Source organism: Durio zibethinus, chromosome 6 (genome assembly GCF_047325235.1).
Source record: "Durio zibethinus cultivar Kanyao isolate XHJ-2024 chromosome 6, ASM4732523v1, whole genome shotgun sequence".
NCBI lineage: Eukaryota > Viridiplantae > Streptophyta > Magnoliopsida > Malvales > Malvaceae > Durio > Durio zibethinus.
The window spans coordinates 25,420,597-25,437,049 of NC_143167.1; the positions used below are offsets into that span (position 1 = coordinate 25,420,597).

The window sequence follows — 16,453 nt, forward strand, 5'->3', positions numbered from 1 at the left end:
AAAATTGGTGTCTCTATGTTGAAAATTTTGATAAGTAATTTCGAAGTAAATCCCCTTTCCATTGAAGATAATAAACGCTTCGAAACTAGGTAAAATTAATGAAGATATCAAACAAATCATGGCATAGTTGTTTTTCAGTGCGCAGATTCTGAGGACAATGTTTTAAATATCAATCACAAGTTTTACCATTTCGAGCAAATCATCCACCCACACACTTTTCGGTTGCTACATATGTGGGTTGCATACATTGTAACTTCATGAAAAATATGGCAACCCATATGCTTTTTCCTCATCAAGTCCGAGGTATTACCCCATTTCCCTCCAAAATCATATCTCTTTCGGGTTAATTCAACAAATCCTGAGCTCATTGGGATAATGTAAATTTCTAAGATTAAGTTTAGGAGCTAATAATACGCATATTACCTAGCTAGACCAAGATAAGATATGCAATATAAGAGCAAATTTATGTCCTTGGCTTTTAAAAGCAGTTTTCTTTGTTTTTGCTGTTCGACCAAAAAAAAAGGTCACAATCATGTTAAACATGCTTTGAAGTGAAGATGTTGCACGGGTGTGCAGTTTTTATAGCTTTCAATGAAACATGTCCAGCAGCAACTTTTTTTTCTTCTTTCTTACAATACCTCAATAATACAAAGTCTGATCAGTTTTCTTAACCAAAATGAGCACAAAAAAGAATAGCACAGCTGTTTAAGAAATACTTCAAATGGAAAGCCTTTTTGATTGGCGTGCATTCATCGTTTACACCGAATTATTCCCCTCCCTCTCTCTCTCTCTCCACATGCACACCAAACATCATTCTATCGAGTAGCTAAATAATGTTCTTCTTTCTAATGTACACTTATTCATGATACTATTTAAAGCAAATAAAAGTGAATTAGTACTTTTTTGAACCATTTCGCTTTTTTTCAATCATTTATGTGTTTGCTCATTAGATTTCCTGTTGCTGCTGATAATCAAACCAATCTCACTATCATTTGTCTCCTATGCTAAGACTTATGGAACAGTCTATAAAAAAACGGCGAAATTGAAAGAAGTTAAAGAATTAGTAGAAGTATAAAATTAGTTGGTTTTGGAGTAGTTAAGCCTTAAGGCATGGCAACTATAATATATAAGAAACCTATGCTTGGGATTAAAAACTCAATGCAAGCCAACATTAATGACTTGTAGATGATTGAAATTAAAGCCTGAATTGACTTGCATATATATAGTTCTGTACATGCATTGGCCTCAACTGTTCCAGCTTCCGTTTTCCTTCATCAAGATAGACGAGGCCGTTGGGCCCCCCAAAAAAAAAAACAAAGGAAATAAAGATATTACTTAATAATAACTAAAGAACAATTTACCATTGTTGCTCTTAATTATGGTTCACTGGCTATCTCTGAAGCACTGGCAAGACTTCGCATTACATCAACCTGAGCTCGGAGAGATATGATATAATCAAGAGTTTCCTCAATCAAAGTTACGTCATTCATAAACTCTCCTCCGGGGATTAAACTTCGCAAAATTTGAGTTCTTTTCCTAACCAACCTTTTTGCAATAGAGCTTGCCAGAGCCACTTGGGGTGCAAATTTTCTTGTTCTTTGGATTCCGCAACTCCTTTTCAGGATCTTCTTGCTTCTCATCCTCTTGTTGCACACCGATGCTCCTCCTGTCGAAAACTTCTTCATTATTAGCCTCTCTGACTCTGGGCCCAATATTTGCTCAACTAGATGTTTGTCATCACCGCCATCTTTGGAATAACCATTGGCAATGAGAGCTCGACTCCAACAAGTTGTACCGTTTCTAGCAGAAGCAATGGCTACATCTGCTGACAACTTTATAGCCTTCTTTCTCTCCAAGATGCTCATATTCTTCTTTGAAGAGCTATATCTTTGGAGACCCATCATCCATTTCTTGAGAAATTCTTGCCTGAGTGAACTAGGAGGACGCATCCTGCATAAACATAAGAAATTATCATTTTCAATGTGACATCAATAGCTTTGTTATATATACAGAATTCATTACACACAAAGCTTTGAAATAAAAATCATCATCTGGCATATATAGCCAGCAGCTTTCTCACTTTCTCCTAATGCTTATATTGAAGTGAAACGGAAAATAATTCTACAAAGATTAAAGTAAAATTACAGGATGCAAGGGAAGGAGCTAGATAGGGTTTAAAAGAAGACAACTACAGTGCAGACACCATAAAACCAAGTGCAAGAGATCATATATTGCTAGCATAAACAACACTGCTTGAGCTTAGTTTTGCTGTTGGATATAGCATATATGTACAAGGTTAAAGTAATAAATATATAGTAATAGTAAACTAAAACCAGTACGTACCTAGCTAAAATTTCTTTTTGTATGGAAAGAGGAAGAGTTAAAAATTAATATTGAGAGATCAATCAGAAACAAATTAGTTGCAAGAGTGAAGCAGTTCGACAGATCCAAGAAAGTGCATCAGAATCCAAGAAGGAGGTTCAGAAACATATAGATAGAGAGAGAGAGAGACTCAGAGGGAGGAATGAGAAAGAGAACAATGTACAGGAACTCCATTTATTTGCTCTAAGGAAAAGAAGTGGTGGGCCTATGAGAGAAAGACACAGCACATGCATGCACATGGAATGCATGGCCCACCCCACAAACCCTAGGAGATATATTTTAAAAATGATATTTATTTTATTTTTATTATTAGATTTGTAAAGCATAAATCAAATAAAAAGGTGCCCTTAATGTAATGCAAACCTAACATTTGTTTTTGCTATGAATACAAACAAAACTCGCCTTATATTACTGACGTCTATTAATTAATTATTTCATCGTTAACATTCAGCCAATGTTACGTCCGATGTTATGTGTTGATAATCTTGTCGTATCCGTACAATTATTTAAGAAAAACTACCATAAAATGGTTAATGGTTTTTTTTTTTCATTTTTTTAAATGAACTAATTAGTACTTGTTAAAAAATTTCCTCGTAGATTAGTAATATTTTAGTTAGAGTTAATGTTTGATACATTGATAATATATCATTTTTATATACTGTTAATTAATAATAAAATGATATATAATTTAATAAATAAAAATTAAACTTTCATTCCTTAAAAATAAATATTATTAAATTTATTTAGGATTAATTAATTATTAAAATTTTGCTCCCCTTATTTTTTTTTACCGTCTCCTTCAATATTTTGAAACCCTCACACCCATTTTCAATCTTGCTGTATTTCGACTGCTTCACTCACATTTTTAACCCATTGTTTCTCCACCTATTCTCTCTGCTAACTTCGCAAAGTTCGGGGAGCAAGTTCTATATTGCTCTTTTTTCTTTTTCCTGTAAATAATAACTTTCAGATATCCAACATGTCTATGGAATGCACACAACTGAAAAAAAAAGTCTTTGCTAACCTGAGATATATGCACTACAGATGATTGTGGAACCAGAGCAGCGAGTTTCAGATTTTATTAATTAGGGGAGAGCAAAATTTTTATTAATAATTAATTAATTTAAGGTAAAAAAATAAGGGGAGAGCAAAATTTTAATAATTAATTTATCCTAAATAAATTTAATAATATTTATTTTCAAGGATTAGAAAATTTAATTTTTATTCATTAAATGAGATGTCATCTTATTATTAATTGATGGTGTATAAAAGAAATACACTATCAATGTATCAAATATTAACTCTTTTAATTAATACTGTTATCAAGTTATTTGAGTTTTTCTTAATCTGAAATTTCGCCATTGATGCCGTTGATTCTTTTATGAATTGAGGTAAGAGCTCAGCAGAACATTATGAATAGCATGTCGTATAGTAATGATAGAGAATGACGACCAAACATTTATTAAGAAGAGTGAGATCTTGATGATAAGTTTCAATTCGTGCAAAAGAAAAGAACATGTAAAAGGAAAAGATTAACCCTTTATCACTTTGGATATTGAAAAGCATATACTACCATATCCAATTCAAATACTCAAAACATATCTTAGTTAAGAAATATAATTAGATGACGATATTTTAAGATCATAATTTTTTTTAAAGAGATTTCAAGCACACATGTATTAATCTCTCCATATTAATGCTATTTTACTATAATTTCAAATATTCAATTACTCATTAATAGTTGTGTAATCTATTAATAAATTACTAAATTTTTAATTTTAATGATTAATATTAATTTTTTTATAATTTTAAATACAAAAAAATTGAACTACTCATATAATATGAATATAACAATTGGTGATTTTTTTAAGTTATCAAGTGATCGGGCAATTGAGGTACAATGATCCGAAAAACAAATAAAAAGTAAAAATAATATTTTGAATTAATCTATTTATCTATCTAATAGCACGGGAGGAAGCTTGCCATGCTATACATATAAGGAAGTTGATTTGGGGGAGAGGGAGAGAGAGAGAAGGGGGGGAGGGGGGGTTTGGCAGGATCCGGAAAACATGGCGATGCTGAGAGGGCAAAGAGGACCCACAAAGGAGAGAAATTGTAGCGCACGGGTTTTGGCTTTGGGTCTGGGCATGAAGAAAAGAAGTCCCCCCACAGGGTCTCCACATGGGGGTTTTAAAAGTACCACCTATGTGATGAGGCCTCTCTCTCTCTCTCAAACTACACATTTTCTCATCAATCATTACATTTATATAATTACATATTCCTCCTACTTGTTGCCTTCTTACATATCACTGATTTTTTTTCATATACGCCCTAAAGCTTTTTGGTATTTATTTATTTATTTTTCTCAATATAAGAAATTATTTTGGCTTGGTTCACTTGACCTTTTTATTTTTTATTTTTTTACTTTTTTTTTCTGCTTGTTCTTTGCTATTGGTACTATATTTTTATTTTTTTGCTTCTCACTTTAATTAAAAAATAAATAGCAAAGGTATTTTAGATTTACATACCTTAATTATACAGATATGATAATAATTCCTATTGTTATAGTGTCCTTTATATTATCATAACAAAAGTCAAAATCTTAAACCAATTAATGAATTACGTATCCAATGGATAAAGCGTTTGTTTTGATGGTAAATGGTTTTCAATTCAAGTTTTAATTAACGGTGACAGCTGGCTGTCGTACTAATTTTGGATCCTCAAATCGTTACAGGATACGATACATAATACTATATATACATGATCACTCTTACATCTATGTCGATGTTTATTTAATTAATCTATAATATATATATATATATATATAAAAGCATAGATGTGGAAAATCTTTTGAACGAACGAAAGTAGACATTTATATTTATTATATTTCTAAATTGCACTTATAAAATTTTTATTGTTAAATATTAATAAAATTTATTTATCCAATTTAAAAATAAGAAGTATATTTTCATTGAAAAACTTTTTTTAAATGAATTTATTTGAAAAATAAAAAGTTGAAGTTTATATTAATTTTTTCAAAATTTTACCTTTACGTTAAGGTTAATAAACTTTATGTTAATACAATATATTATTTTTATAAAATTATAAGTATAAAAAAAATTATAATTATAATCAAATGTTATATTCATATATATATATATATATATATGAAATCACAAACTAATCAACCAATAAATTAAAATATAATTAGATAAATCTAACATAAAATTGAATCAACTCATATATAATAGAATTTGAACCTAATAACCCAGAATTCTATGACCTCCTCATTTCCTCTAACTTTACATATATGTCATATATCTAGATCGAGCAAACTTTATATGTTAACATGCATTTTATTTATTTTTTAGAAAGATTAACATACACTTTATTAATTTCTATTATATATTTATACAATATACAACTATATTCAATATATATAATTATTATTTAAAATTTCTTTTGCCTTCAAATTTTTAATTTTTACATTATCGTTACAAGTAATAAATTAATCTAATATATTTTTCACCTAAGACAAATTTACATGTTAATATGCATTTTCTTAATTTAAAATATTTTTTGGCCTCGTATTAGTTTTAAATATTTGTACAATACACAACCTTATATTCAATATATAATTATTATTTAAAATTAAATAAAAAATATATTCACCTACAATGTACATGATGATAAAAACTAGTTTATATAAACTCAGAGATGTGACGAATCTTTTGAATTGACGAAAATATACATCTATATATGTTAATTCTATTTCTAAATTGCCACTTTAATTTTTTTTTATTATAAATGTTAATAACATTTACCCAGTTTATAAATAAGAACTCTAATTCTATTAAAAGAATTTCATTAAATAAATTTATTTGGTAAATAAATAAAAATGAGTTAAAATTTTAATTAAATCTCTTTTTTACAGTTCTAATTTTTCATTAATGCTAAAAGTAATAAACTTAACGTTAATTTGATATATTAATATATGTGGAATAAAATTTACATATTAATGTCCATTTTATTAATTTCAATTATATATACAATATACAACTACATATCCAATATATAATTATTACTTAAAAAATTCTTTGCCTTTACCTTGTTATTTTTACATTAATGTTAAAAGTAATAGACTTTAAGTTGATCCCATATATTATATAGATAGGATAAATTTTGCATGTTAATATGAATTTTATTAATTTCAAATACTTAAACAATATGGACCTATATATTAAAATAGATAAAAATAATTATTCATGTGCAAGATACGAGACAAAAAATATTAATATATATAACTAAGATACGAAGAATGTTTTGAATTGATGAAGATATCTATGTTTATTATATTTTAAAAATTTTCATTTAAAATTATTTATTATAAATATTAATGAGATTTATCTAATTAAAAATAAGAACTCTACTATCATTGAATAAATTTATTTTGATAAATAAAAGTGCATTAAAGTTTACATTATTTTTTTCAAAGAATTAATTTACAATAATGTTAAATAAATTTTATATGTTAATTAATATGATATATTATATACATGGAAAAATCTTTATATGTTAACTTGCTTGTTTTTTGGCCAATGAGGCATGTTAAATGGCGAAAAAGAGACCTTAGAACCTTGAAGTATTGGGTTCAACTATTATTATATGTGTGTTTGGTTGTTTAATTATATTTTAGTTTATTAGCTAATTATTCAATTATTGTAATTTGATTATACTATAATAGTTGATTATTCAGTTGATTATTGAATATAATATTTGATTATGATTATAATTTCTAAAAAAACATTTTTTTTCAAAATTAACATTTAGTATATTAATTTTTATTGTTTATACAATATTGAACTATATATTCGATATATAATTATTATTTAAAAAATTTTGCTTCAAAGTTTTAATTTTACATGAACATTAAAAATATTAAAAGTAATAAATGTTTATTAATTTAATATATATATTTTGCACTTAAGACAAGCTTATGTATTTTATTAATTTAAAATTTTTTTTTACCATCTTATTAATTTTAAATATTTATACAATATTAAAAATACAACTATATAATTAATATATCATTATTATTTAAAAATAAAAAAAATAAATATTCACCTGCAATACAAATTACGACAAGAACTAGTTAAAAAATAAAGGGGTCAAATTAAGTGATAAAATTTAAATGGTTTTTCTGCCATTATCCTACAGTGATCAAATATTCATAAACAAAACCTTCTGGATGTAGGACTAGATTGAATAAATGGTTAATTTTTAAATGATGTTCAGATAAAGAGAAAATCAGGTGGGGTAGATGTGTTAAGGGTCAGAATTCAATATTATATATGTTTGGTCAAGTTCAACCGATCTGACAATTCAGGCCCTAAATAAGTGTGTTAAGTTCATTGTGATTTATAAATGATATTTCCTCCGTCCAAATTTATTTATTTTGTATTAATTTTTATAAAGTTTAATGAAAATTTTTTAATTTTAATGTATTTAATATTATAATTAATTTTTTTTATAAAATTAAAGTTTTATGATTTTTAATATTAAAAAGTAAAAAAATCATAAAATATAATTTTAAAATATAAAAAAATAAAAATTTTAGATGTTAAAAAAATATAATTTTGGAACATTCTAAAAGGAAAAGATGGATAAAAAAAAATGGGATAGAGAGAGTAATTTCTATGATTGCCTATATTCTTTTTTTTTTTTTCTAAAAATGTAGTTTAATTTTTAATTAAGTTTTGACATATAAATAACTTAACATAATCTTCATATTTATAATATAATATCATACACATTTATCATTTATATGATATAAATAAATTACATAATATATAAATATAAAAATAATATATATTATTTATTTAAAACTAAATCAAACCGAATCTTTTTTCTACCAAATTAATTTTTTCTAAACCTTTTCACATATCAAGCAGACTTCTAGAATTAGACAAACATATAGCTTAACACGTGAACAAATACAGTTGCGTGCATGCTCTTCCCTTCCCTTTTCGGTGCCATTTTTATTTTTCTCTCTTTATTTCTTTGTCATTTACACAATAAGATTATTCAAAATACATTTTTTTTTCTAACACAAAATGCTTGTTTAAATGTTTTCTTTCCTACGAAATTTGTCGCACAGAACAAGTCTCTGAGACCGTCCAATCTGTCCGTACATGAAAGTTGACAACATTACAAGGACAAGATGTTTCTTTTTATTTTTCCCAATATTGTGTGTTAATTCCAACTATAATTTAAAAAGAAAACAAAAGCTTGATTAAAATATTCGACTAATATTTTATTTTAAGTTGAAGTTGATAAAAATTTTATAATTGAAAAACTCACTATGACATATTCTTCCCAATATAATGTGCTAATTTCGCCCATAATTCGTAAAAAAAAAGGATTAAAATATTTTTTCTAGAGGTTTCTTTAGTTCATATAATTCATAGAATTTTCGTATCAATTTTAATTTGATCAAAAATTGATAATTGAAATTGGTAGATTGACAAATCACAATGTCCACCGCAAATGTCATGAGATAGAAATTAAATTATAGTTTATCCTACTTTTAATATTTAATATACCAAACATAAAATACGATTTGAATATATATTTTTATCTAGTTTTTTAATATTATTTTATTTTATCATTTTTTTTTTCATCATGTGTATTAAACATACTTTTATAAGAATATCCAATTAATAGTAATTTGTTTAGTTTATATATTTTGCATGCTTATATATAATATTCGGAAAATATTATAAGCACAAACATGAAAATTTTTTTTTTTTTCAAGTTTTCTCTCACAAACACGTAAATCCATGTGCACGCATGGACACACAAAATGATACAAATGATTTTGATTGATCAATTAAAATGACGAATGAAAAATAAAATTGTCTCTTATCTCTTGCTTTGCTATATTTGGTGATCAAATTCAAATGGCAAGCGAAAAAGAAATAGGAATTTTCATTTTGAGCTAAAGTGTAACTATTATAAATTATGAAACTATTTAATTACCAAACAGTATATATTATAAACAACATCCGTATTAGTTTGATGTCATATAAGGATATTTAAATATCCCTATTATTTTTAAATGAATTAAAAACAATATACAAAAAGAGTGAATGAAATTATTTACAATTAAAAAATTGAAAAAAAAAAAACGTTGAATTGCAAGTATTTTTCTATAGTTAATTAAGCACAAGAGAAACTCAATTTGAAACATCTTTACTAAAAAAATGATGTTCTTATTAATTAAGTTATTTGAAGATTTTAACTGCTTAAATTTTAAATATTTAAAAGATGAAGATTAACTAAAATCAAATTCATAAGCAGGTCAAGTTTGTGAAATCCGACAAAAGTAATTTGAGAAAGGACAAGTTTATTTTCATGCATGGTTTGAATTATTTTTGCATATAATGTCAGTTATCATGTGAGCAAATGAATGGAGTCAAATGATTGTAACTATGATTAATTTGATTTGAGTGGGAGAAGAAAATTGTGTTAAAATAAGCTCTCTTGCATTTGTTTGGCTTGAATTTATTTGGTCAAGGGGTTCTCTGTTTTTCTTTTGAAAATTTATTCCAAACACATGCATGGACTTTTGGGACATAGAAATCAATCTTAAAAAGAAATTGCAAGTGTTTATATTTAAATTTTATATTTATTGAATATCAGCTTTTAAGAATAGTTATAAAAATCAATTGAATTAAGTTTTAAATTCTCACATATATAGAATTTTAAAACTTTACAAGTTAAAAGGTTGGCAAGTATCCTATATCTATGACAATTAATGAATTAATAAAAAGTATTAATCTTGTATTTGATGTGTGCAAATATTACGATAGAATAATTTATTTAGTGGTTAAAATTATCTTTTTTTAAAATTTATATAATTTAAATTATTGATATAATTTTTAAAAGTATTTTAGGATATATAAGTTTAATATTATAGATTAAAAATAATAATTTTTATTTTGAAAGGATTGAATCATCTTATACAAAAAAGATGATTAATTCTCCTCATAACCATATTTTTTTCTTTAAATATAAACTAAATATAATATAAAATGATTATCATCATATCCTATCCTTCATTTTATGCATCAAACATAACCTAAATACCAATAAAGTCTTAATTTAGTGGTGAGAAGAAAGTGTTAGAATCAAATCTTACTGTATGCAAATTTGTTTTATTTTATGTTAAATTTATTTAGTTATATTTTAATTTATTGATCATTCAGTTATGTAATATTTAATTATAATTATAAATTATAATTATAATTTCATAAAAAATATAAAGTATTAGATGAACATATGTCAATCTTTTATTTAAAAATTTCACTATTAATGTATAAAAAATAATATTTTTTGCTTCCATATATAAGTATAAACCTAATATTCACAATCCCAAAAAAATATTATTTAATCAAAATTGACTGAAAATTTGATTTTAAAACTGTAAAAATCAAATACATATAAATTCACATTCTAATCCTTACCATGTGAGAAGATGATAAGATACAGGGAAATAACAAAGAAGGAGCATGAATCAATTGGACAGATGATTTTGAAAAGCAGATTAAGAATTTTTAGCACTCAAACGTTAAATCGAGATTGTGAAAGGATTGAAAAATAAGAAAACCAAAACGATGAAAGAAGGGAATTGCAAAGGACAAGATGTAAAGCATGAGGTGTTGAACCAAACAACCAACCAAAATAGGGGGCGGGTGAGGGGGTCAACCCCCGTGATTTACGGGTAACCTTGCATTCACATAACCTTTTGGGACTCATCCAGCGGCACACATAGACATGAACTGATCAAAGTTTTTTAAGATTATGGCATTGGGCTCCACTTCCTCACACTACCATTAATCAATTGTCATTGACAACCGACCTCCCACGCGCCTTCGGTTGTTGTATTGTATTTAGAAGTAGCAAATGGGCGGTTTACACCTTTTGTTTTCAGATTTATTAGATTTTTTTTTTGGATTTATAAAATATGTAAGTATTTTAATATGTTTTTTCGAGTTCGGATTAATCAGGGGTGGGTCTACCCTCCGCCTTTTTTTTTTGTAATACTGTTTATGAACACTCTCCAGAATTAAAAAATTAAAAAATTAAAAAATTTTTTGGACACCCATAAAATTTTTTGAATTTTTTTCATAAAAAAGATAAATCCAGCATTATATATATATATATTATAAGTTGATATTGTAAAAAAAATTTAAATCATCATTAAAATTAAATTCAATTTAAAATTTTTATTTTATTAATTAAATTCAAATTTAAACTTTTTCGAATTGATTTAAGATCTATTAATTTTGCCACCTATGATAGCTTCCTTGTTAATTTGTTGTTGAAAAATATGACGGTGTCAGACAAAATCAACTAGTTGCTTTTCTTCAAAAAAATAAATAAAGTATGATTATCTATGAAATCGACTTTGTCGGACAAAATGGACTAGCATCCCTATTTTCTATCTAGATTGGTGCCCTTGCCCACACATGAAACGATCCAAGGAAATGTGCTTTAGAAGTGCTTATAAAATTTCTTATGTTAGATTATGATGTATTCAATTTCTAACAACTTCTTTCATCAACAATCAAGATAAATGATCAATGATTGCCCGTGAACCCAAATATAAATGAAAGGTGTGAACTAAAGAAAGATTAAAGAAGCTTGCAAGTATTCAAGACCCAATAAGGCAAGAAGATGCAAGGTGAAGATTGAAGAATCAAAGCCTTAGAAATTAAGATATCAAAAAGTTATTATTCCTATATTTTTGAGTGAAGAAAGGTAGTGGGATAGAGCTTGCTTTACAATAATGTAGTATTTGTAAAGCTTTAGGGAAGAACGTTGCGTTTTGGTATGTTGGGATAGCGTGACCAATTATACTGTTATATTAGTGGTACAAAATGTCTTAAGAAGAATTGTGTTTTCTTACACAAATTAAAATGACAGACTTTTAAATCAGTTGATAAAATATTGAAATTGATATTTAGAAGTTATGTGTTTGTAAGAATTTATAAATATAATATATTTTTCAGTCAAATAAATATAAAAATAAAAAAATTTAAGAGTAAATTAAGAATTAAAAAAAAATTGAATAACAAATGCAAAAGAATTTTTATACAATTTAAAAATGCTAAAAATTAAGTAAATAGATCCACATTCATACAAATATATAAAAATATAAAACCTAGTCTTTAAAAAACGCTTTTATTTGTTGTGAAGAAAATATAAATACCAAAATAAAATACAAGTAAACTAATAAAATATTAATATAAATATAAATATTACTTATTTTTATTTGTTTTTTAAATTTTATTTTGATTTTATGTTAAAATTTTCAAAATTAAAATATTTATTCAGTTTAATTTTTAAATAAAAAAAATTTTCACTCTTCAAAGCAATAAATCAAGTTTATCAGGGCAATTTAATTTATTGAGGCTGAATTTAAACAAATAATGCTCAACTTTAAAAGTACAGAGATAAAAAAAGAAAATTTTTGGGTTAAGCTTAAATGATATAATAATCTTTCCTTTAAAAAAGTTGAGATTCGATTTTTACCGCCCGTAAATTTCTCAGCCTACTTCCTTAGTTAAAAAAATAAATAAAAGGAAAAGAAGGGTGGTAATGGCATTGAAGAGCGGTACGTGCTGGTACCCGCGCGTCAAAGCAGAGAGGAAACAATGTAACAGTTGCATGTGCACACGTGGATGGGACCCGTAATGTCCTAACAAAGGTTTACAGCCCTACAACCTTCAATCATGGGTACCTTTCCCATCCCTGAATTTGCCTTTTCCCATGCACCCCCGAGAGCCCAGAACTGGTTATTCAGTCCCTTTGCCCTATCTTGTCAAATAATCAAACCAAAGCCTCCCATTGGCTTCAATTTATTGTCACCCCCCCCCCCCCAAAAAAAAAAAAACTGTGTTCAACGTTAAATCTTTTGATATGAAATAAATTAAATTTTGGCCGCTATACGATCTTGGGAAAAATATGTAATATATAGGCAAGGTAATTTTTTGAATATTAGAGAAAAAATTCAGATCAGTAGGCCAAAGCGTTACAACCCCATCAGAAAAACAAAAAACCCAACCAAAAATAAGGTATTATAATTTGGCAACAAGCTTTTGTAATAAGTTTAAAATTTAATTCAATTAGTTAATGTGATATAAAAAAGAAAAGATCAAAATAATAATTTACTAAAAAAAAAGATGAAATTATTATTTTAGATAGAATGAAGTATTATGCTATAATGAGGCAAAAAATTTTTGGCTACGCCCCTAGTACCTATTATCATTTCTCTTATTTTAAGATTACAACTTTTTATATATATAAAGAACTCTATTGGTCCTTATACATTAGGTTTTGCAATGACATTAGCAATGAAATAAGCATATCGAGGAATGTGAACGAAGATAACACCCTTAAAATTTAAAACTTGCTTTTGAGAGGTTCAATATGGTTGGAAACATGCTTCGTCAGCCAAGGGACTGAGATGCATGCGATCATTGGCCCAGAGAACTACGAATATTGTATGTGGGTGTGTGTTTTTTTAAAGATGATCAAGGGTATCTCAAGCTTTACTTGAACGTAATCACTAAAATATTATATATATGTATGTAAATGTTTTCATGTGTATAAAAAAAAAAATGCTTCTCTTAGTATCAAGTATTACATAATGTTGTGCTTTCAAATAATTGAATTTTCAGAAGATGAGTTCTATAATCTAATAGATAATTATGAGATCATACACATGAGATTAATTTCAACATCAATATCTTAAATTTAAACAAGTTAATAGATAATCATGAGACTATACGTACATTGATATCTTGAATTTAAATCATAAGTTTATAGACGTGAGATTTATGAGATGAAAGACAATTATTTTGCATTTTATAATTCAAAAGTTTATGTATATATATATAATTAATTGATATATAATAATATTCATTACTTAGCTAAAGAAAAAAAAAATCATATTTCCATTTTATAAAAGTGTATAAAAAGGGGCAAAAAGTTATGTCTACCTCTTTAATTTGGGAAAATTTTCATATAAGCATGCTACATGAAACTGAAATTCAAAAAATTTGGCTGGAAAATGACATGTCGAGTGAGACTTGAGTCAATGTGAGACATATAAATTATGTGCATTAGTTAAGAAGGACAGACCATAGTCCAAGAAGTTACTTTTTGTTTATTTTACGAACTTTACAGCCAGACAGTCCATTAAGGTTTTATGATATTTTATTAACACATTAATAATGCTCTTTTTCAACAATTTCATGCCCTTAAATCAGGGGTTTGGTTGCTTCTTCCGTACTCCTAAGGACATCCACTTCTTCTTCAAGCAAAGTTCTAATCTGTTCTAGAGTATAATAATAAATTAAAATTAAGCTAAATTACACCTTGGCCCTAGAAAAAGTACTCCACTAAATCGCACCCTTAAGTAACCTCCTTGAGGCCTGGCCTCAATTGTCAATATCCTGCCTAGAAAATAAATTGAAAAAAAAAATGATTAAAAGTTGTAACATTTAGTTTGGATATATTTTTTTTATTTGATTTGTTTTAGGTTTGGATATTAAATATTTTTATTAAATTTAATTTGGTTTTTGAATTAAAAAATGAAAGAATAAAAAATATCTTAACGGAATCATATTAAATATTTTTATTAGTTTTTTTAATTTTTATAAAATAAAAATAATTTTTTATATTTAAATTTATTAAAAATTATATTAAAATAATATAAAAATTAAAAATTAATTTTTAAAATTCGAGGAACTAAATTTATAAAATTTGATTCCACTTAGATCAATTTAAAAAAAAAATTTAAATTTAATTTGATTTTGAAAATTTTATAATATTATAATATTATAGATTAATTAAAATAACCAAACTGAAATTGAACTTTTATCAGAGTAAACCAGCGTAGAAGGACTGAGCCCTTGTTTTAGATAAGAATCGAGATTTTACCTTCAAAACCAAATTAACAAATTAGTTGGTTTCTTCGTAAATATGCATATAATATAATATAATATAAGAGACCAAATTGACAAGGGTCTCGCCGCTTGTCAAGCTTATAGACTCAAGTACTCAGCCCGATCAGAATTGTGAAGTTTTAGGTTTGGATCTAGAATAGTTGGAAAATATTATTTTGTTAATAAATATAAAGAAGAGATAAATTTATATAATGAAAAATTAAAAAAAAATTATATTATGTAAATTGATTTTTTTTATAAAAAAATATATTTTTATTTAATTTTAATTTTAAAATTATTAAAATTATATATTAATTTAAAATATTTTTAATAATAAAATATTTGTGAATGTGCAAGTCGTGCTCGACCTAGGTTTTCTTTAGGATATTAAAGTTTCCTTAAGTTCATACTTTTATTTTTTTATTATTATTGTATTTTGTATTTGGTTTTTAGCTTTTTCACTTTTTACTTTCTATCGAAAACAACAAAAAAGTAAAATTATATTAGTGTATGATTGGATGGACCTTGCCTATAAAAACCTCTATCAGAAATATGCTAGAATTAACAAATATACACATTCATGCTATATATACATATAAAGTATCATAATTTTATAAATAACATATATATATATATATATACATGTGAATCAAAATTTTATTTTAGAGGATAGAAAATCTAAATATATTATAAACTCTAAACCTTAAACTAATTTAAATATATTGGTTAACTGCATGATAACTTTCAAATTTTATATTTTTGTGTCACTATTTATTAATTGAGATATTAAATAACTTAAAAAAATATTTGAGGGAGTGTTTATTATAATTTTTTTAACAAAGAAAGTATATTATTAATTAATCTAGGGGTACAAAATTGATAAGTCTTAGTATGTCCTCATGACAATCACCCACCCACACTCTATCAACATTCCACTGTAAAGCATATTTAGCAATTTTATGTGCATGTGTCACAGGTCGAGATTTAACTTCTAGGCTTGTACAACTTCAAAACCCATGTATGCACTCATTCGGTGTCTCAAATCAGCCTAACTATCA

At 26.0% G+C, this 16,453-nt stretch overlaps 1 protein-coding gene across 1 annotated transcript; it reads right to left on the bottom strand.

The window, feature by feature from the left end:
* Positions 1-1,243: 1,243 nt before the first annotated feature.
* On the bottom strand, positions 1,244-2,484 carry LOC111284386 (transcription factor IBH1-like 1). Its single transcript, XM_022873064.2, has 2 exons — positions 2,344-2,484; positions 1,244-1,950 (listed from the first exon to the last, which is right to left on the bottom strand). The coding sequence occupies exon 2, from the start codon at positions 1,947-1,949 to the stop codon at positions 1,377-1,379; it is 573 nt and encodes a 190-aa protein (XP_022728799.2). The 5' UTR covers position 1,950; positions 2,344-2,484; the 3' UTR covers positions 1,244-1,376.
* Positions 2,485-16,453: the final 13,969 nt, after the last annotated feature.